The 27,059-nt window shown below is 40.8% G+C and overlaps 2 protein-coding genes across 6 annotated transcripts in view; one reads left to right on the top strand and one right to left on the bottom strand.

Annotated features, from left to right (window-relative positions):
• Nucleotides 1–1,574: 1,574 nt before the first annotated feature.
• LOC123759087 (uncharacterized) lies at nt 1,575–25,576 on the bottom strand. Of its 5 annotated transcripts, XM_069328948.1 has the most exons (6): nt 25,423–25,576; nt 11,244–11,370; nt 9,665–9,850; nt 6,519–6,638; nt 5,743–5,874; nt 1,575–5,117 (listed from the first exon to the last, which is right to left on the bottom strand). In XM_069328948.1, exons 2-6 carry the CDS (start codon nt 11,355–11,357, stop codon nt 5,043–5,045), a joined length of 627 nt encoding a protein of 208 aa, XP_069185049.1. In that variant the 5' UTR covers nt 11,358–11,370; nt 25,423–25,576; the 3' UTR covers nt 1,575–5,042. The 5 variants fall into 5 exon arrangements, with proteins under 5 accessions (XP_069185049.1, XP_045599902.1, XP_045599893.1 ...); XM_045743946.2 differs by lacking the exon at nt 6,519–6,638; XM_045743937.2 differs by lacking the exons at nt 6,519–6,638; nt 25,423–25,576 and adding an exon at nt 25,133–25,321.
• The window catches only part of LOC123759080 (uncharacterized), a 51,537-nt gene continuing 48,029 nt past the window's right edge, over nt 23,552–27,059 (top strand). The window contains exon 1 of the mRNA XM_069328946.1: nt 23,552–23,599. The gene's annotated coding sequence lies outside the window, so the exon portion shown is untranslated. The remainder of the gene's footprint in view (nt 23,600–27,059) is intronic.

Consider the following 27,059-nt stretch of genomic DNA (forward strand, 5'->3'; position numbering starts at 1 on the left):
GTCCTTAAAATTTTATGATATTTATTTAAACAATTAAATATATTAAGATATTTACAATTTATGAGAAATAATCCGGACATTTTTTATTTTCAGATTAAGCTCTTTTTATTGTTATTAGCACAAATTGTCCTGTATTAACATTAGTTATATTAATTATTAACACGTATCGAGGCTATAGTGTAACTTGTAACATTTCATGAAAATTTATTTTATATCGAGGACTATTTCCGCAACTCTGAATATATGAATGAATGTTAGGAGGTCGTGTTCTACACCGCTGAATGCAACCCAAGTGGACACAATATCCAAGAGTAACATTATTTCAACGTTGAATCAACATTGATTCAATGTTGAATTTATTCTTGGATTTAGACTACTAGGAACCTAGAATTATATATATAAAAAGGTGCCCGGAGGACGAATTTATTGAGCAGCATCAGTCCCTGTGTGTGAACATATCGCGAGTGACATTAAAATATAGCCATTCCATAAACAAATTGTTGCAGATTCCCAAAAACACACTTTGCTTCCGGACATAAAAATAATTTTCCGTTAAACTAACAAACATTGCAGCAGTCTTGGTCGTAGTTCACTACCGATGTTAATGGTATTTATTATAATTTCAGCTCCTGTCTCTGGCACATCAGTGAAACTGGCCGCTCTCTTTCTGACAGACTCAAAAAACACAAAATAGAGTGTTCCTCTTATTGATACAAAGTACTATTTGCCTCTCAAAGCCATCTCAACAGCACTGTAGGCCCTGAATCAGACTGGGATCCATACGTCAGGCTGCGAGCAGCCGCGTCCAACAGCCTGGTTGACCAGACGCCTAGCCGGGTGCTGAGAGCCTCTGATCCCTGGAGACTCCACAAGGTCGGTAGGTAGCCTGCGCAGAGCAATGCACTTGAGACCCCTATCCAGATGATGGGCACTGAGGGACCCCTACCCTACATGATGGGCACTGGGGGACCCCTACCCTACATGATGGGCACTGGTAGACCCCTACCTGCATGATAGGCATTGGGGGACCCCTACCCACATGATGGGCATTGGGGGACCCCTACCCACATGATGGGCACTGGGGGAACCCCTACCCAGATGATGGGCACTGGAGGACCCCTACCCACATGATGGGCACTGGAGGACCCCTACCCAAATGATGTTTTTAATTGTCTTAAATTTACTTAGGGACCCCCACCCAGTTGATGGGCACTTGGGAAGGGGACCCACATGATGGACACTGGGGGACCCCTTACCCAGATAATGGGCCCCATCCATCCGCAAAAGTGCAGGAATGCCAGCAGACAGTTATGCATAAATTATTTATAATAACTATAATTTGAAAAGGAATTTAAATCCTTATTTTGTGAGTGGTATGCATGTCACTTACTTATTTCGCACCAAATCCTCGAGATGATGTTCCTGATAGTATGAAGTTATTTTGAAACCCCAAATAATTACTAGTACAGTATACAAAAATATTGTACAGTATAGTATTCTTTGTTCTAACATTCAGAAATGCAGCCAATTGAAAAATCTTTCTATTTAAAGATTGGATAAGGTTAAGAATAGAGTTTTGTGAATTGTTTATATATATTTATTTTTACATATCTATTACAATTAAGGCAATACAAGTGCTGTACTTGAACTGCGACTAGATATGCCTTATACTATGCCAGGAAAACTTAGCCAAAATTGGTGCAGATAAAATGTGTAATACAATGTAATGTAGAGAATAAATAGTGTCACAAGAGTGACTAGCACCCATAACTTTCCTCAGGTAACTTGGATTAACATTCAGCATTATTTTTGTGCAACAGTAAATGTTTCTCTGGAATAGTACAGCAGCTTGACATACAATATTCTTGATATTTAAGTATTAATGTTTTTAAGTAGCGATGCCCAAAATTGTTCAGTGATATCTATTTTCAGGATATTAATTTCCATGACATTTAAATTAATTATCAAATTTGCTTTAAAAGTTTCTATTACAAATGAGGATCTGTCCAAGATTAATAAGGTTAAAACATAAATAATAAATGAAAATTATCTTAAAATACAATGTAATTATACTTACTGTATTACAAATATTAGCCAAGAAAAGTTAGAAAATCTCTTTCAGAATGGCAAACAATAATTTTTAACATACACGTGAGTACATTTCTTATTAACAAAATGTAATTTGTACATTTTATTTTAAAGGTAACCTACATATTTTATAAATTTCTTATTAAATACTTATTACAGCATCATGACACTAATTACAGTACAGTACTGCATAATATATTAAAAGCATTTTGAAAACAGACAGATTTTCAACATACCGTAAATGAACAAAATGATGTGCATAGCAATTTTTACATTTCAATTCACTGTTTGTCCTTGCTTACATTAATGAATATCATCTGTAACAATTCAGTTTACCAATACAATAATAAATTATGAAAAGTCATTTATCTCAATATATTCATATGCAAAATATTTATACTTGTCATTTACTGCATGTGACATCTGTCACTTCATTTATAGCATGTGATATATGACATTGCATGATAACTTAATCTACTTAAGAAAAACAAATTATGGACAATTCTCACATACCAATATCTACTCTGCAAAGATTATCTGCTTCCAGCTTCACATAAAAAAAATTAAACATATGTTTCTGTGGAGTTACCTGTTTGGATTGAGAACAGAACAGTGTCTACACATTTTGACAGTCTTAACTATACTGTATTGTACCAAGACATTTACAGTTTTTAAAATGCACAATAACATTCATTTCACATATTTAAAATGTTATTGCCCAAAAATTTGCTCAAGAGCCAGACTTGCTAATAATTGACTTTAAAGCTAATCTTGCTAAAAAATTTGTTTTTAACTATTTGCTAACAATAATTTACATTAAAATTAAACTTACTGTACAAAACATTTTTCCTTGGAAATTAAAGCTTTTAAACATTTTAAACTACTGTATATTAAACTTGTCTGAACCACACTTGCTTTAAAAAATCAGCTTAGTATTACAATTCTAAACAACATAATCTTCAGCAGAAACAAAATACAATTTTCAAACTAATTGTCACGTTAAAAAGAAAACTTTATTTTTAAACAATAAGTTACATTGTACACTGCACATTGTTCCATGACTGACATACCTTATGGTGTCAATTATCAAATTATTGTACTGTTTTAGTGCCATATTAACATCTTCAAATGAGAGAATCATCTCTATAATTGTAGTCATAATAAATGCATTGTAACACAAAAGATCACCTTTGAAAATTTTATTAAGAGCAAGAAAATAAGGTCAAGGTAATTGAAAACAGTACAGTACTATGTAGTACAAGACAAGAAATTGAGAAAGCTTCTTAGGATATGAGCGCTCATTTTATGCAGTCAGCTAATATTAATTAAAGTTGTACAATATTAAACACATTCCTCTCTCTCAACTAGTCTCAGCACATGATCATGAATGAGCCTCATGACTACCGAGCCCTACTCACTATACCCATAAATATTAAGGAAGGTCTGTGAAACACTGCATGCTTCATTACACTCTACTACATAGCTTATATTACTCTGACTTTTATTATTAGAACTGGTAAAAAGAGTATAAAATAAGAGAGCTCTCTGTATGACGTATAAAGTCAACACTTGCATTTTTGTGGAAAAATATAAATATTGTATTAACTACTGTAGAATATACTGTATGTAGAAAATTTATGAGAAAGTGAAACTCTGAGAATAAAATGTCATCTCCATGCTTAAACAACTAGTAATACAAAGACACCAAGCCTGAAGACAATGATGTTGGCATGCTGTCCCATACACTGTGTTAGGCTTCGTATGGAAAGCAAGAACTAAACACACTTAACATAAATCATTAAAGTTTGATTAAAATTTTCTACGGCATGACCATGATTTTGTCTTGCACAATATTCTGAACATTTTTATAGTCAGAAATATTTTTTTTTTAAATAATATTTATTTAAACTTAAAATCCAATACACTATGTACACTAACAGACATAAGACAAAGATGAACAATTAATGTTTAATTATTTGCAATTTCAACAGAAAATAATTTATGTACACTTCTAGATTCATGAAGAACACTTTGTTGATTTACCTGTATTAACCTACTGACCATTATTTCTGAAGGTCATCGTGGGGCCAGGAAGCCCATGGTTGTGTAGAGAACACCCCCAACTCTTCCTGAGGAGTCTTTCCAGCTTTGTTGGACAGACTGTTTCCTTATTACTCTTAGAAGGGAAGAAAAACCTCTTGCTGTCTATTGTGCAAAATAGCTTTAAATGTTTAACCTATCTCATTAGACCTCTTAAGGCCAGGGTTTATATTCAGTAATTTACCCAATACCCTAAATGTGTGAGTGACTCAAAAGTTGTCAGTCGGACAGCCTTTCCTGCTAAGGTACTTACTGATATTTTTTGGATAATTATAGTCATCCAGTGTTGAATTTTCTCTAGTGAAATAATGTCTTTTTGATGAAGAGGTCTTTACACTTAAATACAGTAAACAAATTGGGCCATACAAAGATTTGTAAAGCTGAATGACTCTCATCTTATTGCATTAAGTAATTTATTATTATAAAGTATATAATAACTAATTCTCTGTAATTAGAATACTGTAGTTACAGAGTTGTAGAGATGTAAATATATTAAGATGTTTATTATGCTTGGGACTTAAAACCAACAAATCACCGATTGAATTCTTATAAAAGAAATTTTCAAACTGCCTGGATGAATGGAAAATGTCAACATAGATAACATTGGTTTTACTGAAGGATACCAATGTTTTTCAGAGAAAGGGGGCCCCCACTGAAGTGCTGACCTTGACATCATGACACTGTTCTAGATTTAGCTCCCAAAAATTAAGCTCTGGCAAAAGCTTTAAATTTTAATCATAAATTATATTCCAGAAACAATCAATCTCTGCAGTAGATCTAAATAAAAGGTGCTCCTAAGGAGAATTTCCTGCAATCCTCAATGAATCTTGTTCAATTGAAGGAGCAGTCAATAATTAACCTCGGCGGAAGGTCCTGACAGAGTAGATGCTGGAGAGGATATAGAGAGCACAGTTCACCAGTCCCAGAGCCTGAAAACAGCCAAAACAGCCAATAAATATTGCATCTGTCATACATATATCCTTCAATTTTATATGAACATTTTCATTTAAAACTCAATTAAACAATCTCAGATAATCTTCACCATCCCATCATTCATTTCAAATAAAAACAAATATTAATGTATAGCAACATTCATCTTCTCAAAATATTAAAAAGAAAGCTACAGGTGTAAATAAAGAGGATATTACAGAGAGATTAAAGCCAAATAAGACACAAGGAAAGTGGAAGAACAGGAATGAGTATAAAGTAACGTGACGAAACTCCAGAATGTGAGATAAACAACCTAACGATACAACACTATTGGAATCCTGCTGCATTCCCTCACCCATGTTAATGCTTCATATATGTGACTAATGCAAGTTTTCATTTTCACTAATGCAAGCTGATGTATATGAGTGGTTAAATAAGAGTGAATAATTCAGAGCAGTTTTACTGCCATGCAGCTACAACCCATTGTCCTGATATGGGTGTATTGCTCTTATTAATAGCTCACAGCTCTATAGTGCTGACAAACTCAAGCAACTGATTACATCTGTAATGACTCCATACTCTCACACTTATGAAGGCCATCTTCATGACTGACAATGCACTCACCCCTGAAAATATTTTAGAGCTGTAGCCTTTCTCGTATATTTTATATCCTTCGTTCCTGGACACCACTTCCCTCAGTAGGTTAATAGAAGAACACACTAGAAGGTAGGACAGTGTACCATGTAACAGGACAACCTACAGAATAAAAAAAACCACACCTCAGTCACATGCATTCCTTGCTGCTGCTTTCTTCTATCACTACCATGGGGGTTACTGCTGCCTCATTTATTACAATATGAAATGCTCATCTCTTGTACTGTACTGACTAGCTAATTGCATATTAGTGCAGTATGGTACATAAAATTCATTTCTGATTTCAATAAACAGTACAGCATTGTGCACAGTTTTTGTACTGTACTTAGTAATTCACTGTCAAACATCTCATATTAAATGTGTGAGGCAGCAAACAGATCTATCTTGGTTCCTGCTACTGTATTTAAATAACTTTAAGCATATATTGTGAGGGCATTGATCCTTATATATTATATATAATAATTTATAATAAATATAAAGATCAAAATTAGAATAACACACACAGGAACCAAGATGCTAGGGCTGTTAAAGCAGAAAATTAATATTTCAGGTTCTTTGTCCAGCTACAACTTAGAACTGAGTAAACAGAGGAATGCTGTTTGGGTTATTTCACTTTTGAATGTGAAAAAGTTTTTATTGCAAAAAAGCAAATTGATCAAACTCAGTTACTAAGACCAGCAGTACAAAAGCCTGAAACATTTACCATCCATCACCTGTTGGAAGGACACATTTCGGCTGATACTTACACTGGCAGCCGTCTTAGCTACATAGTGGCTGTCCCGGTAAGTTTTGTTGGTCAGGTAAATGAGGAGGTAAAGGGCACTGGCGAAGTAAAGCAATGATGCCACTATGTGATACATCGTCTCCTGCAGGACCCAAAACATCATAATCAAGAGAACAAAACACATTTCCCATTAAAAACAACAATTCATAGGTGTAGCCAACTCTTAAATAATTTGCAAATTTATTTCTATTAATTACCCCCAAAAAATTATCATATGAACACCTATCATGAAACTAAAACTGTTGTTTATATAGACTTTAGGGCATTGTTACATATTCTGTATAAAAAAGCCATTCACCTTAGGATTTATCTTCTTATATCTTCAGGTCTGACATGGCAGAATATAATATATATACAGTATTATATATATATATATACATATATATATATATATATATATATATATATATATATATATATATATATATATATATATATATATATATACTGTATATATATACACACACACACATATAAGAGTTCTTACATTCTTGTAAAGCCATTAGCACGCATAGCGTTTTGGGCAGGTCCTTGATCCAAATTTTTTTCACGGAATACGACCTGCCAAATTATTTAACAATCAGGTACAGGGTCCATTCACTGCTTGGTGAACAGAGGCTACAGTTAAGGATTGGCACCCGGTCAATCTTCCTCGGGCCAGGATACGAACCCAGGCCAAAGTGCTCGCAAAGCGCCGGGCGAGTGCTTTACCACTATGCCACGGGGACTGCTTAAACACCGATATGTAGAAAGCCTCCCTCAATGGCTTCCTATAGGTAAACAGTGGGATAGCTGTACACACATACCATGTCATACCAGACACTTGTAAATCATAAAAATCCTAACAGAGACCTGAGGCCAAAACTTAAGTCCTTTCACAAAGGTGCAAAGAACAGGGAATGCTAGATCACCCAAACTGAGAGAATAAGCCACCAAAAAAGGTATAACAAAACAAAATGGAAAACAGCATGAAAAATTTACATTTCTGACAACTAGGAACCCAATAATTGGGGTTCCTAACCTTGCTAGTTATATCCCCTCCACACTGCAGGAGCTCCTGGTCTGACCAGGGTCACCCCATCAGTCATTTGCAAGATGCTATCCTGTTCTCATGCGCTCTTCATGTCATGTTTATCCTTTTTTTTTTTTTGAGATATATACAAGAGTTGTTACATTCTTGTACAGCCACTAATATGCGTAGCATTTCGGGCCGGTCCCTGGAATATGATCCCCTGCCGCGAAGAATCGTTTTTTCATCCAAGTACACATTTTACTGTTGCGTTAAACAGAGGCTACAGTTAAGGAATTGCGCCCAGTAAATCTTCCCCGGCCAGGATACGAACCCATGACATAGCTCGCGGAACGCCAAGCGAGTGTCTTACCACTACACCACGGACACTTTGGGGGTCATAGTTTTCCATATAAGTGTTGGCCATCCATTGGACTCTTGTCTTGTGGGGTCAATTTGCTTGTGTTCATTCCAGTCTTAGTGTCCCTTTTCTTCAGAAATTACTACTACAGTACTGCTTTTCTCTGCTCCTGGTGAGTCCTATTTGTTTTGCTTCTCTATGGTGAGTTAGATACAGGAAGCCCCTGAGGGAGCCCTCCCAGAAAACCAGTGATGAATGTAATAAAATGCCACTTTCTGCTGAGTTCACTTTCAGGTGCATAAGTTGCCTTTGGTAGGCTCATGACTGACGGGTTGACCCACGTCATGCTGGGAACTCAGGGGCTACCACCTAGTGGTGAGAGGGGCAGTTTTAACTAGAGGGGAACAACCTAATTACTCCTAACTATTGTGTTCCTAATTCAATATCTTTATTATGCACCCCATACCCATCCCGAGGGCGGTGGTGAAAAGGGTTACTGAGGCACATAATCGGTTCAGGAACCTAGGGCCAGATTCACGAAAGCACTTACGAACGTTTACATCTTTTCTCAATCTTTGGCGACTGTGTTTACAATTATTAAACAGTTAATGAGCTCCGAAGCACCAGGAGGCTGTTTATAACAATAACAACAGTTGAATGGGAAGTTTTCATGCTTGTAAACTGTTTAATAAATGTAACCAAAGCCGTCAAAGATTGAGGAAAGATGTACACTTTCGTAAGTGCTTGTGTAAGTGCGTTCGTGAATCTGGCCCCTAGTTGTCAGAGTTGTTCGTATTTTCCTTGCTGTTGTCTATTTTGTTTCACCTATCTTAATGGTGGTTTATTTTCTCTGTTAGGGTGATCTAGCATCCTATGCTCCCTGCACCGCAGGGAAGAGACCAGGTGTTAGCCTTTGGTCTCTGGTAAGCTTTAATGGCTTGTAAGGGCCTAGTGTAATGTGACATGTGTACCGGTATCCAGTGGTCAGCTTACAGGGTCACCAAGGTACACACCAGAAAGTGCCATTTTTATTCAATGCATGATCATTTTCCCTCTCAACATTGTTATACTGTACACACATTAAAGAATAATGCAACAAAAAATTTCATCAATAAATTACTGTACTGCCATCATTATCACCAAAACTGTTATGAAAATATTATCATAATTAAAATATTACGAAAATTATGAAAGAACTATTATGAAAATATTAAAAATATTACATAATTACTGCTCAAGCTATTGCAAGTAGATCGAAAACTGTCAATAGTCTTCTGATTATTTTTTATTAATTCCCTTTCATTTTTTCTATTATTTCAAACACCTTTGAAGGTGTTGCTATGTTATCTAGTGAACACTATTGTAATATAATCATTCAGGGTCAGAAGCTTTGCTTTTGTTGGTTATAAATTCGTTGATGTCATCCTTCAATGGCCCTACCATGACTTTAATGTTTAATTTAAATATTTCTCCAACTCTTTTTTATTTTTATTTTTAATTATAATTATTTTTCCAGTCTTACCATGACTTTGATGTTTAATTTAATTATTTTTCCACAGTATACAAAAAATTTACTGGATTTCAAATACTGATACTGTATCTTTTTTCTCATCTCTGTAAAGTACGAGGCTACAATGTTTTTCCCTATTATTTTTCTCCTTTTGATGAACTATTATGAAAATATTAAAAATATTACATAATTACTGCTCAAGCTATTGCAAATAGATCGAAAACTTACAAAAAGGGTCTTGGGGATGATGGAGGCGGTAGCAATGGAACATATGCAGGAGAAGAGGAGGAGAGAGGTGGTGATGAGGCATGCTGTTGCTATCAGCAGGAAAAAGAGCTCTGGCACAAGACTGTCTGATCTTTGAGACCAGTGGATATAGTGTCCAATTATGCCAACTGCTACACATCCCAGGATCTGCAAAAGGAATTATGGTACTGTATCAATTATCTTTCAGATTTGTACACATCAGAGAAGAAAAAGTTACTTTAAATGTTCTTATAGTATATAAATAAATACTATATGATATAGCCTAGAATGGGGGTAAGTAACACCAATTTTTGAGGTTTTGCAAGATATAAAACTGTTGTACTAGTTGAAATATTCTTATTGTACTGTATAAGTTTTCTTCATGTACTTCTATAGTAATTAACCAATTATACTACATATTGAGTTTTATATTATAAAAATTAATAAGACCAAATATAATGCAGTAACTTTGCAGAAAATATTCTTAATAACACTGAATGCATCATCCTGTTTGACCAACAAAATTCTTCCAAGGCCTAGGGTTAACATGGCTCATATGAGACGTGACTACCATTCCATCCTAACCATTAATAACCAAGTGCCACCTTGTTACAGTCTTGTTCAATGTCTGCAATGTCTGAATCTCTAATTGAACCAGCTGCACCCCTTCTCCAGGACTTAAACAAAAAAAAAGACCAAGTCCTCTTTTGACAGGAAAGTGATTGATTCCTTCTAAAAGATTCCAAATACAGTATGCATCTCTGTCAAACCCTATTGTAATTTTTTACCTTTTAACAGTAATCATATTACAGTTACATTGTATGTAACCAGCTTTTCTTGTCATCTTTAATAGCATAATAACCAAACCATTTAGTCTCCACTTGCAACAGTTTATGCTGTTTCTACTACTTCAAATGTGCCTATACAGTATTACTCTTGGCATAATTTATCAGCAAATATTTGACTGACTACATTGACCTCAGCAATTAATTTCTGTCATATATCCTGTGTTTTATCATTGTATATATATATGTATGGCAGTTAAAAATGTACATGTTAGATTTTATTGCAAATTTCAGAAATGCCAAACCATGTACCATTCACCAATTACTAACTAGTACAGTACTTGTAATTCATTTTGTCACCTATCAGTACAATGCTAGCACAGTACTGTATATGTAAATATCCTTGTACTGTACTTGTTTTCATGTCACCAAAAAAAAATAAGTGTGGTATCAGCAAGTACAGTACCTTATTCTCAAGTACAGTAGTTCTACAGTGGCCCAATAACAACAACGCTGACTTTATTTCCAAACTTTTCATGAATGTTTACTGCAGCAAATATTAAGCTGAAATCTACTTTACAACCTATTATTGCATATTTACTAACATGAAATAATTTTGATAGCAAAATGTAATAAAAATAATAATGTAAAACTGTTCATTCATTTAAATTGTAATACAACACTAACTTTGTATTATTTTTTTATAAAAGGTCCTTAAAATTGTACATCATCAAGTACAGTACAGTACTGCATATGCAATGTATTCTCCTACTTACAATCTGGAATATTTTAAGAATGCCTGGGAATGTCTTGAGGTATCCAACATTAATGAGGAAAGCTGAAGTGGTGGTGGTGGTCACCATCCTATGAACTGTAACCTGGGTCGACATCTTTGTATGCTATCTGTTGATTAAATAAAAAATATAAACAGCCATAGGTTACCAGAGTATATTAATGCATTAATAGTCTTTCTCATAGGTTTATAGTAGCTAATAATTTTTTCCTAGAAGGAATGCAAAATAAAAATAAATTGCAGCTTAACTGTGAAAGCAAAATGTGCAGACACAGCAGAAGACATACACAATTAGTGAGATATTGTATATATACTATATATATTTGTATATAAATAACAAAAAGAAAAAAAAAATATATATATATACATACACACACACACACACACACACACACACACACACACACACACATTGGGGGGCCTCGTAGCCTGGTGGATAGCGCGCAGGATTCGTAATTCTGTGGCGCGGGTTCGATTCCCGCACGAGGCAGAAACAAATGGGCAAAGTTTCTTTCACCCTGAATGCCCCTGTTACCTAGCAGTAAATAGGTACCTGGGAGTTAGTCAGCTGTCACGGGCTGCTTCCTGGGGTGTGTGTGTGTGTGGTGTGGGGAAAAAAAAAAAATAAAAAAAAAAAAAAAAAAAAAAAATAAAAAAAAAAAAAAAAAATAGTAGTTAGTAAACAGTTGATTGACAGTTGAGAGGCGGGCCGAAAGAGCAAAGCTTAACCCCCGTAAAAACACAACTAGTAAACACACACACACACACACACGCACGCACGCACGCACGCACGCACGAACGAGAGAGGATGTGCAGTGACTTAATATCTAACATATTCAGAGATTTGATTAGGGGTACCGAGTGATGTCTGGGGCCAGAGTTGGATATTGTCCTAACAGCAGCTTTGTGTTGAGTAATTAGAGGACGTAAAAGATTTTGGGCAGTAGAACCCCAAGCACAAATACCATAGTTGAGATAAGGATAGATGAGAGAGTAATAGTGTCACCAGGAGCTTACCAGGAGCTTGCCAGCTGCTTCAAGCAGCTGGCAAGCTCACATATTCTCTACAGCCTGGTTGGTCCATCACTTCTTACCGAAAAAAAGTGTCCAGTTTTTTCTTGAAGACTTCCAATTTTGTTCCGGCAATATATCTTATACTTGTTGGGAGGATACTGAACAACTGTGGACCTCTGATGTTAATGTTGCCATAGGCATTGGGAAAGGGAGAGTGCAGTGATGTACCTCACTTAGTTCCACCCTCAAGCTTAGTGGTACAGTACAGTACCTCATTTAGTTCCACTCATAAGCTTGGTGGTACTGTACCTCACTTAGTTCCACCCTCAAGCTTCGTGATACTGCACCTCAGTTGGCTCCACTCTGAAGCCTGGTGGTACTGTATCTCACTTGGCTCCACCCCCGAGTCTGGTGGTACTGTATCTCACTTGGCTCCACCCCCGAGTCTGGTGGTACTGTATCTCACTTGGCTCCACCCCCGAGTCTGGTGGTACTGTATCTCACTTGGCTCCACCCCCGAGTCTGGTGGTACTGTATCTCACTTGGCTCCACCCCCGAGTCTGGTGGTACTGTATCTCACTTGGCTCCACCCCCGAGTCTGGTGGTACTGTATCTCACTTGGCTCCACCCCCGAGTCTGGTGGTACTGTATCTCACTTGGCTCCACCCCCGAGTCTGGTGGTACTGTATCTCACTTGGCTCCATCACAGAGTCTGGTGGTACTGTACCTCACTTTGGTGCACCCGAGAGCCTGGAGGCACCATACTGCACTTGGTTCCACCCCAGGGCCTGGTGGTACCGTACCTCACTTGGTTCCACCCAAGTACCCAAGTGCCGGTACTGTTGGAGTGCCGGACCAACCAGGCTGTGGTGGGTATGTGGGCCTGCGGGCTGCTCTAAGCAACAGTTTAATGGACCAAACTCACAAGTCAAGCCTGGCCTTAGGCCTGGCTTGGGGAGTAGAACTCCCAAAACCCCATCAAACAGGTATCAAGCAAGCAAGTATCACCCCAGAGCCTGATGGTACTGTACCTCACTTGGCTCCACCAGAGCCTGGTGGTACTGTACCTCACTTAGCTCCACCCCAGAGCCTGGTGGTACTGTACCTCATTTAGCTCCACCCCAGAGCCTGGTGGTACCGTACCTCACTTAGCTCCACCCCAGAGCCTGGTGGTACTGTACCTCATTTAGCTCCACCCCAGAGCTTGGTGGCACCGTACCTCACTTGGTTCCACCAGAGTGCCTGGTGGCACCGTACGTCACTTGGTTCCACCAGAGTGCCTGGTGGCACCGTACGTCACTTGGTTCCACCAGAGTGCCTGGTGGCACCGTACCTCACTTGGCTCCACCCCCGCGCCTGGAATAGAGTTGGCACTCTGCCTGATCTGTCGGGGGTGAGGCCGCCTGACTATTCTTTTCCCCAAAAGGAAAATTAAGTCATCGTTATTTAACATTTCAAAATCATTCAAGAAAACTTTAAGTGGGAAAATTCAGCCACTGTCAATATGATTATTGTGCAACATGTATTTTATTTCTTTTGCAAACATATACTGTATAACGGTAAAACACTTCTGATACTGACGAATACTTTTAAATACTGAACACCTAAGTACATCTGAAGATTGTTGATACAAGAACCATCCACACGCCAATCAGTGAAAATGACCTACATTAGGGCACGTAGAATATATATTTAAACTAAATAAGTCTCTCGTTAAACACATGTAATTGTCACTCCTGGAAAATTCAAACCCTGTTGCGGGCTGTCAGTGGCATGCTGGTAATTGGGTCACACGTTGCTAGGCTGACTCGACACAATCACGCCCTTGTTCCTATCCCCCTAACACCCCCACGCACCCCATTTCCATGATGAATAGGCAACACGGAGACCATTTTCGTTAATGCAACCGAGTTTTAACTTTTTTTTTATGTTCAGTCTATTTTGAAGCGCGTTTTAGCCACATGCGTACGACTCTAGACCAACCCATTAAGACACTAACTTCTAAGAAATTTTGAAGCATTTTATGCACACCTCTGCCAATAAACTCGCCCCTCGGGGGGAAATTTTAAACCACTGCCACAATATTTTGTAAGTGCCCCATCTTTAGGGAGAATTTATTTTCTGTGATGGCAAGAGCAGACCGAGTCCGTGGTAAGAGTGCTGCGGGTGCTGTTTTAGTTGTTGTTTTAGATTCAGTTACTTAGAACAAAAAAGTTCCAAGCAGAGCCCGCTATACTTACCTGGCACATGAGATGTGCGCTGTGGGTGCGTTCTGGGGACGCCATTTACAAAAACGACTTGGCTTGTGGCCAGACCCCGACACCGCCAAATTAATTACTCTTAAATGTTCTCACATATATTGGCGCATGTGCCGTGGGTTTGTGGTAGAGTACGCCGCTGGGGTGCTTATCAAACTGACTGGTAAGGGAGGTGTCTCTTTATGACCCGTTACTAGCTTGATATAACTAGCCACTAGCCCAAGTTACAGCCCCGCTTCTGTGCCAGGTAAGTTCACTATGGGCTCACCATAGCCCGTGCTTCTTGGAACTTTTTGTTCCTAGTAGCTGAATCTTAAACAACATTGTTGTAACTGGCGTGTTTTAATCTTTTCTGTCCTCGTACCCTTTCCAGGTACGATATATTCATGCTTGCTTGCTTCTTTCTTATACAAATTACATTTCCTTTCATTTGGCTTGCAACTGAGAAGTCTAAACCCAGATACAACAAGAGAAATCTACATAGGGGCGTTCCCATGCCTGCCTTACCTGCTGTTGTTGAAGGAAAATGGAACCGCCTACCCGCCGAAGCCGCAACTGTCAAAACTGTGCTGAATTTCAAAATATACCTGGAAAAGATCAAGGCATATAGAGGGATCTTCGACAAGCCGCCGGCTTCCTGTCCTTGTCGAGGCCACTAGGGTTAGTGGTACTCCGGTAAATCAAGGTAAAAAGAGAGATGTACTTTGATACTAACACGTTAACTCTTCAAAAGATAATCAGTTTCCTCCACTACCAGGTAAAAAAGGGCTTTAACAGATAGTTATGTTGCAGTTTTCACCGATAAGAATAACAAAGAATGTAAATTATTGTAAACAAACTGTTTTTTAGACATAAAAGATAGCAGATGTGAGCCACGCCCGCCAGCCTCGACACACTAACCTCTCGGGTCAACACAACTCTCCACCACACAAACTTCCCCTCGCTATTTATTACCAAGGTGTTTAATTCTGAAGTAACTATTAAATCTACTAATTACAACGACGGATGTCGTTGTTATATCTTAACTTTGATGGTGTGCCAGATATATATGGGCAGGTGTCCAGCAGATGTGCTGCATATGGGCAGGTGTCCAACAGATGTGTTGTAAGGCTGTACACGTCTTGCATCTGGCAGGGAAAGTATCGTCGGCAACCTCCTGGCACACCAGGTAATAATTACACTTAATTACCTTGACATGCCGGGCATGTGCGCTTAAACCTTCGTAGTATTAAAGCGTAAATGCTGACAAACTAATTTATTGTTACGGATGCAGGCGATGAGTCACAATAACGTGGCTGAAGTATGTTGACCAGACCACACACTAGAAATTGAAGAGACGACGACGTTTCGGTCCGTCCTGGACCATTCTCAAGTCGATTGTGTGACCATTCTCAAGTCGACACAATCGACTTGAGAATGGTCCAGGACGGACCGAAACGTCGTCGTCTCTTCAATTTCTAGTGTGTGGTCTGGTCAACTTATTGTTACGGAATCAACTTTATAATATAAACTTGATTAAAGATGCAGGGACCAGATATGCAGCTTGCCGAGTATGAAAAATATAATATTTTCTTACCCTGATTTTATTGTTTACAGAAAGTCTGGTAAAGAATGTTCTATCTTCACAGTATTGTTATTGTTTGACGGCCGTAGCAGAGCAGGTGTGGTGGTCATATAGTATACCTGTCAGTGACTGCGGGGAAGTGTGGCGACAGGAGTCACCCCACTTCCCCTTAGAAATATTGATGGTGTAGTGTTTTACAACAAGGGTGGTATCCATGCCCATACCATCTCGTGGGTGACTTTGATCTTTATCAATCAATCGGTGTAGAAGTGATAGTGACAGGTGTGTGGCGGTGAAGTGGTACTGCAGAGGCAAGTGTGGTGGTGTAGTGGTGCTACAGAGGAAGGTGTGGTGGTGTAGTGAGGATTTAGTGACAGGTGTGGTGGTGTAGTGAGGACTTAGTGACAGGTGTGGTGGTGTAGCGGGCTGACTCTCCCCAAGGCCTCAGCCTCACACAGGTCAACAATGGGACGTACCTCCCGCCTGAACATCTGTTGTTCTCATTCTCCTCCATCACTCTCCCATCTTACTTCTAATGGTCAACACTGTACGCTAAAATACGTAAACTGTCATTCAGAAATAATCCGTAATATCAAATCCGTGATATTAAAGAACAACTGAACGCAATCCGCGTGTTCTTACAATATCTGTGACCTACCTGTGGCCGGTCTCTGGTGTTTACAAGGTCAGGTAACTATTAGGAGAAAGCGCTGAGCCAGTAAGCCTGTATAGCACACAGAAGGGATATGAGGACAGGATAGAAGCTGGGATGTGAGTGCCTGGAATGGCGCCCAGCCACTTGGACGGACGGGGATCGAACGCTGACCGGCAAGAAGCGAGCCGTCGATGTTCCGACCAATCCAATGGTCACCAGATCATAAAACATGCAATATTATGTACATACTTAAAATACAAAAATGCGAAAAACTTAGGCGCTTATGATACACTGCTACAGAATACATTGGGTTTGTTCTTCGCCACTAGTAAGATACAGCATATTATTTAAGTGCATAGACAACTGAAAAAAATGGAATAGGCTAGACTCACGATAAAGAAGTTTAATCTCAGTTCTTCTAAAGAGTGAGCTTAGAAGCGGCCCCAGTATGCCATACGCTATACTGACCACCTTATCACTGCCCTCCCAGCAGGTGCTGTACACCATCCGACACCTGCGTTATCTTGGGGCACCCATGACTTCCTGTCCTCTTCACACACAAAACACTTGCAATAGGACACAAAATGATGGTTTTGTGCAATTACTGCAACCCATCCTCCGAATTGACAGTACGTTTTAATACTAAGTGTAATAAGTACATTTCCTGACTGCCATACATAGTACATAATTGCACTTATAGGGCTGTTACATTTACCTCCCCATTTATTCTCCTCGTTTTCTGTGAAGACACTCAGAACTTTAAGATGAAGTTTTAAATTTCAGTTCGATTGATTGATTGATGAAGATTAAGCCACCCAAAAGGTGACACGGGCATGAATAGCCCGTAAGTGGTGGCTCTTTTGAGCCATTACCAGTATCAATAGATGATACTGGAGATCTGTGGAGGTGCGACTGCACCCTGCGTGACGGGAGATGTCTCTCGTGAGACGGGAGTAAATTTGCTATACACAAGTTTTAAATATCAGGAATTTCTTTTTCAGTTTAATTAAACAATAGATTTTATACAAAATTTGAAAATATCCTAAGTTACTTCACAGTTTATTGAAATATTTTATTTGTTTTATAAAACAAATAAAATAGGTTAAGCAGTAAAACAAATAAAATAGGTTAAGCGGTAATTGTAATTAAGAAGTAATAAAGTGCTTATCTTCAAAAACTAAGACGGTTAGGTTAGGTCGTGGTTTTCTATTAAGATTTTCAGGTAAACTCAAATATTCCTAATATATTTGACAGTAAGGTTTAATACTAAGTGAAAATAAGTACAATTTCTGTCATACATAGTACACAATTGTACTTATGGGGCATTTACATTTACCTCCTCATTTTTGGAGGACGTGCTGAATTACTGACACACACGTATTGTCAAATACGCGCGCATAGAGATAGTTGCAAAAGATGCACTATGCGCCGTGCCAAAGCAGAGGGTCTTAGTTGACATGGACTTGAAACCCGCCATATACTGCAGGTTTGTTGACGACATTTTTACGCAGATACCTGATGCCAGATGTTTGCAGCAGCTGAAGGAGGCATTTGAACGGAATTCTGTGTTGAGTTTCACTAACGAGATGGAGAATAATGGGAAGCTGCCCTTTCTGGATGTAATAGTCACGGAAAGGAGCGGAGGCTTCCACACTGCAGTCTACACTAAGGAAACAAACATAGGAATGTGCCTCAATGCCAATAGTGACTGCCCAGACAGGTACAAGAGGAATGTTGTCAACGCTTACGTCGACTGTGCTCTCAGCCACAGCTCAGGATGGAAGCAAGTCGATGAAGAACCCTGTAGGATAAGGCAGGTCCTAGTCAACAACGACTTCTCTAACGGTTTTGTTGAAGATATCATAAAAAGAAAGGTGAAACGCCATGCAACCTCTGAGGAGTCAACCAACACAACACCTGTACCCCCTATTAGACTATTTTACAGGAACTTCTTTTCAACGGCTCATAAAATGGAGGAAAGGGTCCTGAAAGATATTGCTGATAGGAACGTTATCCCTACAGATAAAAATCAGAAAATACAATTGACAATTTACTATAAAACCAAAAAAAAAACGGCCAATCTACTCATGAGAAACTCCCCAGACACCAAGAAGAACGCCTTGAAGGAAACCAACGTCGTCTATGCCTTTAAATGCCCACTTGGGGACTGTAAGCCCCAAAGAATTCAGTATATAGGCAAGACTACAACGTCTCTTTCCAGGCGATTAACAATGCATAAACAACATGGCTCCATCAAGGAACATATAATCTCTTCTCACAACCAGACCATCACCAGAGAAATCTTAACAAACAACACAGAAATCCTCAATAAGTACAGTGATAGCAGGCGGCTCGACATCAGCGAGGCACTACACATCGAAAAGTCAACACCAGCAATCAACAGCCAATTAATGCACAGCCATATTTTACCCACTTCAATGCATCGTATGGGCCAATAGGCCCTCTGCAGTTACTTCCATTCTCATGTACCCACCTCGCCCAAACCAATAAAAAGCGAGGGTTATGTCAAATGTTTCATACACAGTGCATCGCACCATTTGGTCCGGGAGACATCTCCCGTCACGCAGGGTACAGTCGCGCCTCCACAGATCTCCAGTATCATCTTTTGATACTGGTAATGGCACAAAAGGGGCACCACTTACGGGCTATTCATGCCCGTGCCACCTTTTGGGTGGCTTAATCTTCATCAATCATCAATCAGTGCATCGAGTGTATCATAAATGTAGTTCATAAGTGTAGTGTTAAGTGTAAAGAAGTCTTTGAGAATGTAAGAAGCCCTTACGAAACGCTTCTAAGTGTCAAACCATTAATAAAAAAATGAATTTTGGAGAATCTATATTTTCATTACCACCGACAGCGAAGAAAAACTTAAGAAATATTGAAAAAAATTGTGTTAGAATTATTAATCATACTTTTTCGGTTATATTCAACAACATATGTTTACAAGAAAGACTGCTACCAAAATATACTAATATATATATATATATATATATATATATATATATATATATATATATATATATATATATATATATATATATATATATATATATATATATATATATATATATATATATATATGCGAACAAGCCTGAATGGTCCCCAGGACAATATGCAACTGAAAACTCACACCCCAGAAGTGACTCGAACCCATACTCCCAGGAGCAACGCAACTGGTATGTACAAGACGCCTTAATCCACTTGACCATCACGACCGGACAAAATGAGGTGATAGCCGAGGCTATTTGAACCACCCCACCGCCGGCACTCGGATAGTAATCTTGGGCATAGCATTTTACCAAATCACCTCATTCTTTGGGGCACACGTGAGGAACACAAATGCGAACAAGCCTGAATTTGTGTTCCTCACGTGTGCCCCAAAGAATGAGGTGATTTGGTAAAATGCTATGCCCAAGATTACTATCCGAGTGCCGGCGGTGGGGTGGTTCAAATAGCCTCGGCTATCACCTCATTTTGTCTGGTCGTGATGGTCAAGTGGATTAAGGCGTCTTGTACATACCAGTTGCGTTGCTCCTGGGAGTATGGGTTCGAGTCACTTCTGGGGTGTGAGTTTTCAGTTGCATATTGTCCTGGGGACCATTCAGGCTTGTTCGCATTTGTGTTCCTCACGTGTGCCCCAAAGAATGAGGTGATTTGGTAAAATGCTATGCCCAAGATTACTATCCGAGTGCCGGCGGTGGGGTGGTTCAAATAGCCTCGGCTATCACCTCATTTTGTCCGGTCGTGATGGTCAAGTGGATTAAGGCGTCTTGTACATACCAGTTGCGTTGCTCCTGGGAGTATGGGTTCGAGTCACTTCTGGGGTGTGAGTTTTCAGTTGCATATTGTCCATGGGGACCATTCAGGCTTGTTCGCATTTGTGTTCCTCACGTGTGCCCCAAAGAATGAGGTGATTTGGTAAAATGCTATGCCCAAGATTACTATCCGAGTGCCGGCGGTGGGGTGGTTCAAATAGCCTCGGCTATCACCTCATTTTGTCCGGTCGTGATGGTCAAGTGGATTAAGGCGTCTTGTACATACCAGTTGCGTTGCTCCTGGGAGTATGGGTTCGAGTCACTTCTGGGGTGTGAGTTTTCAGTTGCATATTGTCCTGGGGACCATTCAGGCTTGTTCGCATTTGTGTTCCTCACGTGTGCCCCAAAGAATGAGGTGATTTGGTAAAATGCTATGCCCAAGATTACTATCCGAGTGCCGGCGGTGGGGTGGTTCAAATAGCCTCGGCTATCGCCTCATTTTGTCCGGTCGTGATGGTCAAGTGGATTAAGGCGTCTTGTACATACCAGTTGCGTTGCTCCTGGGAGTATGGGTTCGAGTCACTTCTGGGGTGTGAGTTTTCAGTTATATATATATATATATATCTATATATATATATATACATACATATATATATATATATATATATATATATATATATATATATATATATATATATATATATATATATATATATGGTTATTTTGTGTAGCTTGATTCAGAAGCCCTATTCTCTGGTGCAGCCTTCCTGGGATTTATCTAGTCCGCATATCGCCTTTTCCGCTGGGTGGGGTGTGGTCCACATGAATCCTCTGAGGGCTCGTGGATTGTTTTGAAGATTATTCTGAAACACCATACACACTCAGCTCCCATGCAGGTCATGCTCTCACGTCACAAATACGCACAGCCACCCATTAATGTATTCATGAAGGTTGAAAGTGGTGTGATGGAAGACAACGCCACTTTCCAGATTCCAGAACGTGGAGACGTTCTCGAATCTGTTGAGTTTAAATACCTATGATGTGAGACCGACACTCAAGAGAGCAGCGCTTCAGGGGAGGAAGGCTGCTGGTGCTATGAAGGGCAGCGGAGTGAAGGAGTGCTTGTTCCATCGCTAATGGACGGATGTAGAAACACAGATTCGGCTTAAAGTGTTAGACCTAGTGGTCAGGGCGTTAGAGAAGGACTCTGAGGAGAAAGTGTGGTGTTGTAAAATTTTAAATTATAGCATGGAAAAATGCGACGCACAAGAGTCAGAGAGTATGATGGGGGGAATGAATAACATTTTGTCTAGGACAACTCACGAGAAGCAGAGAGAAAGGGCGCAATTAGTAATAAACTGTAGTGGGATCCGTGACGGAACGCAATCTATTCAATTTAACTTATTCAGTCCCTGCCGGATAAACGGAAGTCAGAAGTGACGTTTTTTGTATTAATTATTAAAATATTAATAAACCTAGGTACCATACAAATAAACCTAGGTACTATACACACAGCAATGTACTGCTACCCTATTATATACGAAGGATTACAGAGTATATCCCCCGCCTCACAGTCATACATGGAATCAGGAAAAAAACATGAGATGCGAGTCCAGCCTGCACTAGCAAACTCTGGGTAAAGCAAAAGAAAATCTAACAACATTTGTGAATGTACGAAGTAGTTACAGAGCTCAAAGTATTTCATATCATTTAATCTAAAAGTTACTTATAATATGATGTTTTAGGGCAGAATGCACACGTTACGGCGGAAAATGTTGCACTGAATTCAAACAACGCAGTTCCCCATGAGCCGGTAGTGAACAAGCACAGTGTAACGCTGAACAAGCACTGTGTGTAACACTGAACAAGCACTGTGTGTAACGGTGAACAAGCACTGTGTGTAACACTGAACAAGCACTGTGTGTAACGCTGAACAAGCACTGTGTGTAACGCTGAACAAGCACTGTGTGTAACACTGAACAAGCACTGTGTGTAACGCTGAACAAGCACTGTGTGTAACACTGAACAAGCACTGTGTGTAACGCTGAACAAGCACTGTGTGTAACGCTGAACAAGCACTGTGTGTAACGCTGAACAAGCACTGTGTGTAACGCTGAACAAGCACTGTGTGTAACGCTGAACAAGCACTGTGTGTAACGCTGAACAAGCACTGTGTGTAACGCTGAACAAGCACTGTGTGTAACACTGAACAAGCACTGTGTGTAACGGTGAACAAGCACTGTGTGTAACACTGAACAAGCTCTGTGTGTAACGGTGAACAAGCACTGTGTGTAACACTGAACAAGCACTGTGTGTAACACTGAACAAGCACTGTGTGTAACGGTGAACAAGCACTGTGTGTAACCCTCATCCTAAATCTGGTCAGGAGTAAGGCACCCCAACGCGGGCAGGTTGTTCCTTCTTGACCACACATTCCGTTACACATCGCTCACTCCCACCTCCACACGTTCGTCGGGACCAGCTTCACGACTATTATAGCCACCAAAAACGCACGGAAACTAACGAAACGTTCTGGGAAACAAAGATAAATATCAGACGTAAAAAAAATCGTGCGATCTGAGGATGCTTTGGCGATGTGAGGCTTCCTTACACGGCCACATGCTCACTCAAGCCTCGTCTCCATGACAACGCTTCGTCATCGCTTTTCCTGGCTGACAACTACTGTTGGTGATGCTGTCATCTGGCTGTCATTACTGGCTCAAGTGCACTTGGCGGCATCAGTCTTGTCCCATGCGACGGACCTCCTATTTACACTTCATTATTTGTACTTGTTTCAACCTAATTTATTGATTTATTTATTTACATACAAGAAGGTACATTGGGTTTATTAGAGTAAAGAGACTTGAAGCTTTACATTCTTGTAAAGCCACTAGCACGCATAGCGTTTCGGGCAGAATCTATTCTTAATCTGTTCTTGAAGCATATCAAAGGTCATGATAAGATCAAGATGATAACCACACTAGCTAGAGGGCAAGCCAGCTGCACCATGATATTACTAGTATGCACGACATTGTCTGGGGGCTGGTTCGAGTGTACTGCCCATAAACAAAGGTCAGTACAGTGATGTCATTTGTACTCGCCTAGTTGTGCTTGCGGGGGTTGAGCTCTGGCTGTTTGGTCCCGCCCCTCAACCGTCAATCAACTGGTGTACAGATTCCTGAGCCTACTGGGCTCTATCATATCTACATTTGAAACTGTGTATGGAGCCAGCCTCCACCACATCACTGCCTAATGCATAGTGGTTGATCTTAGTGTAGTTCCTAGCTGAAACTACATAGTTCCAAGTGGTTGAGGACGCCTGATGTCAAGACCAATAGTTGTTACTAGCGGGTGATGGTACCTGTGGTCATCGTGAGTGCAGTCGGTTATAATGTACAACCATTTATTAATAGTTTCTAAGTTCAGTTTGATGTTGTGGGTGATGATGCCTGTGCATGAGGTCATCATCCTGCCACTCCTAGCCCGCGCACTGGCTCCTGCTGTCTCCATGTGCTCCAAGTTGTAACTTCTCGCTAAGACTCGATTCACAATGAAGCTTTATTCATAACCTTTTTGTCTATAAAAATATTTTGATAATTACGAAGCCGGACGTGCATCGTTTAACATTCAGTACGCTGTACCTGGTTGACAGTGACCAAGACCACCTCTACCCTGATGGTCGGACGAACGATACTGTCCATAGTATGAAATACATGTTAACTAGTGTATGTGATTTGTTTTAGCTTCGTGGAGAACTGGCGTCAACGAGGCCACACCACCTTACAGTTCTTTGGGAAATCCCAAGAGTTGACGACGAATTTCCCCAACTTGGAAAGTCATTGTAGCCATATGTCCGAACAAGTGAGGTGTGTTGTGAGTATATATACATACATATGTGTGTGTGTGTGTGTGTATATATATATATATATATATATATATATATATATATATATATATATATATATATATATATATATATATATATATATATAAAGGTTACAAGATATACATTGGTTGATACAATGAGTGCTTAAAGGTTATGGATCTCTAGAAGCTCATCCGCTTCAGGACGGGAACCGAGGATCCAGCAGGCGTTTCCCCTCTGGATCGCCACACTGAGGCGCTGAAACAAAAGACTGGCAGCTCTTGGGTCCCTGGTGGCATCAATGAGCTTGGAGCCCAATTCCTTGAGAAATCTCAAGGCACTCTTGCCCCAGGGGCCATGCGTCTCAGACGCTATGGGAACAAAGGTGTATTGACCTTTCAATCGCCTGTATTTGACTGATTTTGCTATTTCCCTGTGGTTGGCCGCCCCACCTGCGTCTAAAGTCGCCTCTTAGTGTATACACGCCGAGAAGCGAGGACATCTCTCCGTGAATATATTCCTTGGTTTTATCATTTATCTCTTATCGTTTTTTTCTATATAACCGCCTATGACGGTCTGGCTCCCAGCCTGCTTCCCGGCCTGGCTCCTGGCCTGGCTCCCAGCCTGGCCCCCGGCCTGGCCCTCAGCCTGGCCCTCAGCCTGGCTCCCAGCCTGGCCCCCGGCGGCCACCCCCGCCACTACAATTAATCCACTGACACTCGTCTCTCTTCAAGTCTCACCATTCAATACATAACACGTGTCGAGAATACAATGTCCCACACGAGTCTGGAGCTCAACAAACACCTGCTGACGCCAGGGTACGACTAAGGAGAGAGTGGCGCCGCAGGTGTTCTCCCCGAGGAGCGTGGTGGGCGCGGCGTTGACAACACTGCTGGGGTGTCTGATACAGGCAGCGTCGCCTCCTCCGTATGACGCTGTTTGGTGGTGGTTGGCACTCTTGTGGCACCCCCACGGCTCGCCTCCACGTCCACCCTCCGTCACTACCCACAAACACTCCTTCCACACTTACCACAGTGGCACAGATGAACGTAACTCAGCAGTGGTTGGCAAGAGCTCCCGGACGCCTGTGTGCGGTGGGTGACGGTGGCTGACTGAACCTTTACTGGCGGCCCCTCTCACCCCGCCCTGCCCCGCCCCGCCGCCCACCTCCTCTTGCCTCGCCTCGCCGCCCACCTCGGCCTGCCCCGCCCCCGCCCACACAACACCACCCCTGCCGCTCACTCATCACTACACCACACCTCCGCCCACCCCAAAATTACCCGCCCTGAAACAAACACAACACCGCCCCGTTGCCCCCACCCATACCACACCGCCCACTCCAACAGTACACTGTTGTCACAATACACTGCCAACATGCGTCACCACAAATACCATACACAAACACTTCACGTCACTGGACGACAGAAGAGTCCGGAGAGACTGTTGTTGTTGTTGTTGTTAAAGATTCGCTACCTGGAACAAAGTACCAAGTAGCACGGGCTATGGTGAGCCCGTAGTGCCTTCCGGAGAGACATGATCACCACATACAAAATTATCAGGCGGAAATTGACAGGGTAGATAGATAAACTGTTAAACACGGATGGCACTCGTACAAGGGGACACAGGTGGAAACTCAGTACCCTAATGAGCCACAGAGACACTAGAAATAACTTTTCAGTGTCAGAGTAGTTATTAAATGGAATGCACTAGGCAGTGATGTGGTGGCGGCAGACTCCATATACAGATTCAAATGTAGATATAAGAGCCCAGTAGGCTCGTGAATCTATACACCAGCAGATTAGTCCCAGTATTACACCAGTCCTGGTAGTACAGTTGGGTTTGCTCTCTACCCACAATTGAGAATTCGGGATTCGAATCCCGGGCGGGACAGAAATGGTTGGGCACGTTTCCTATCACCTAATGCCCCCTGTCCACCTAGCAGTAAATAGGTATCCAGCAGTTAGTCAGCTTGTTGTGGGGCTGCATCTTGGAAAGGGGGTCAGTAATTCGAATGTGGGGGGGAGGACCTCGATATAAGCTTAACATGTACTGTATGCATGTACCGCGTACTGTCATGTCCCGCATGACAGGCAGCCATACTGGCTGCCTGTCCCGCGACACAATGAAGTATTAATTATCGACATAATGAGTCAATGAATAATTTGGCGGGACCAAAGAGCCGAGGTTCAACCCCCCCTCCCCGGAAGTACAACTATGTGAGTACAAAGCATGACTAAACATCAGACCTATGGATCCCTATGGCAAGATGTTCCTACCTGTCTTCCTCATTCTCCCCGACCTTCCTTCCGCCCTTGCTGCCAGGTCACGGCAGCATCGGCAACTTTGCCAGTTATTTCCGGCCATGAGATATTGGCTGTACTCAGAAATATACTTATAATGTAGGTCACACGGCGGCGTGCGTGAATAATTACCCGGTAGGACATGAGCATTACCAGGCGTCTCTCCCAGGCTCACTTCATGGGGCTGGTCATTCTTCATGACCTGTCTTGTCCAGTTAAGGAGGCTGGATCATGGTCATCCTCTTTCTACCTGATCTCTCTCTCTCTCTCTCTCTCTCTCTCTCTCTCTCTCTCTCTCTCTCTCTCTCTCTCTCTCTCTCTCTCTCTCTCTCTCTCTCTCTCTCTCTCTCTCTCTCTCTCTCTCTCT

This window comes from Procambarus clarkii, chromosome 22, assembly GCF_040958095.1.
Source record: "Procambarus clarkii isolate CNS0578487 chromosome 22, FALCON_Pclarkii_2.0, whole genome shotgun sequence".
Classification (NCBI taxonomy): Eukaryota; Metazoa; Arthropoda; class Malacostraca; order Decapoda; family Cambaridae; genus Procambarus; species Procambarus clarkii.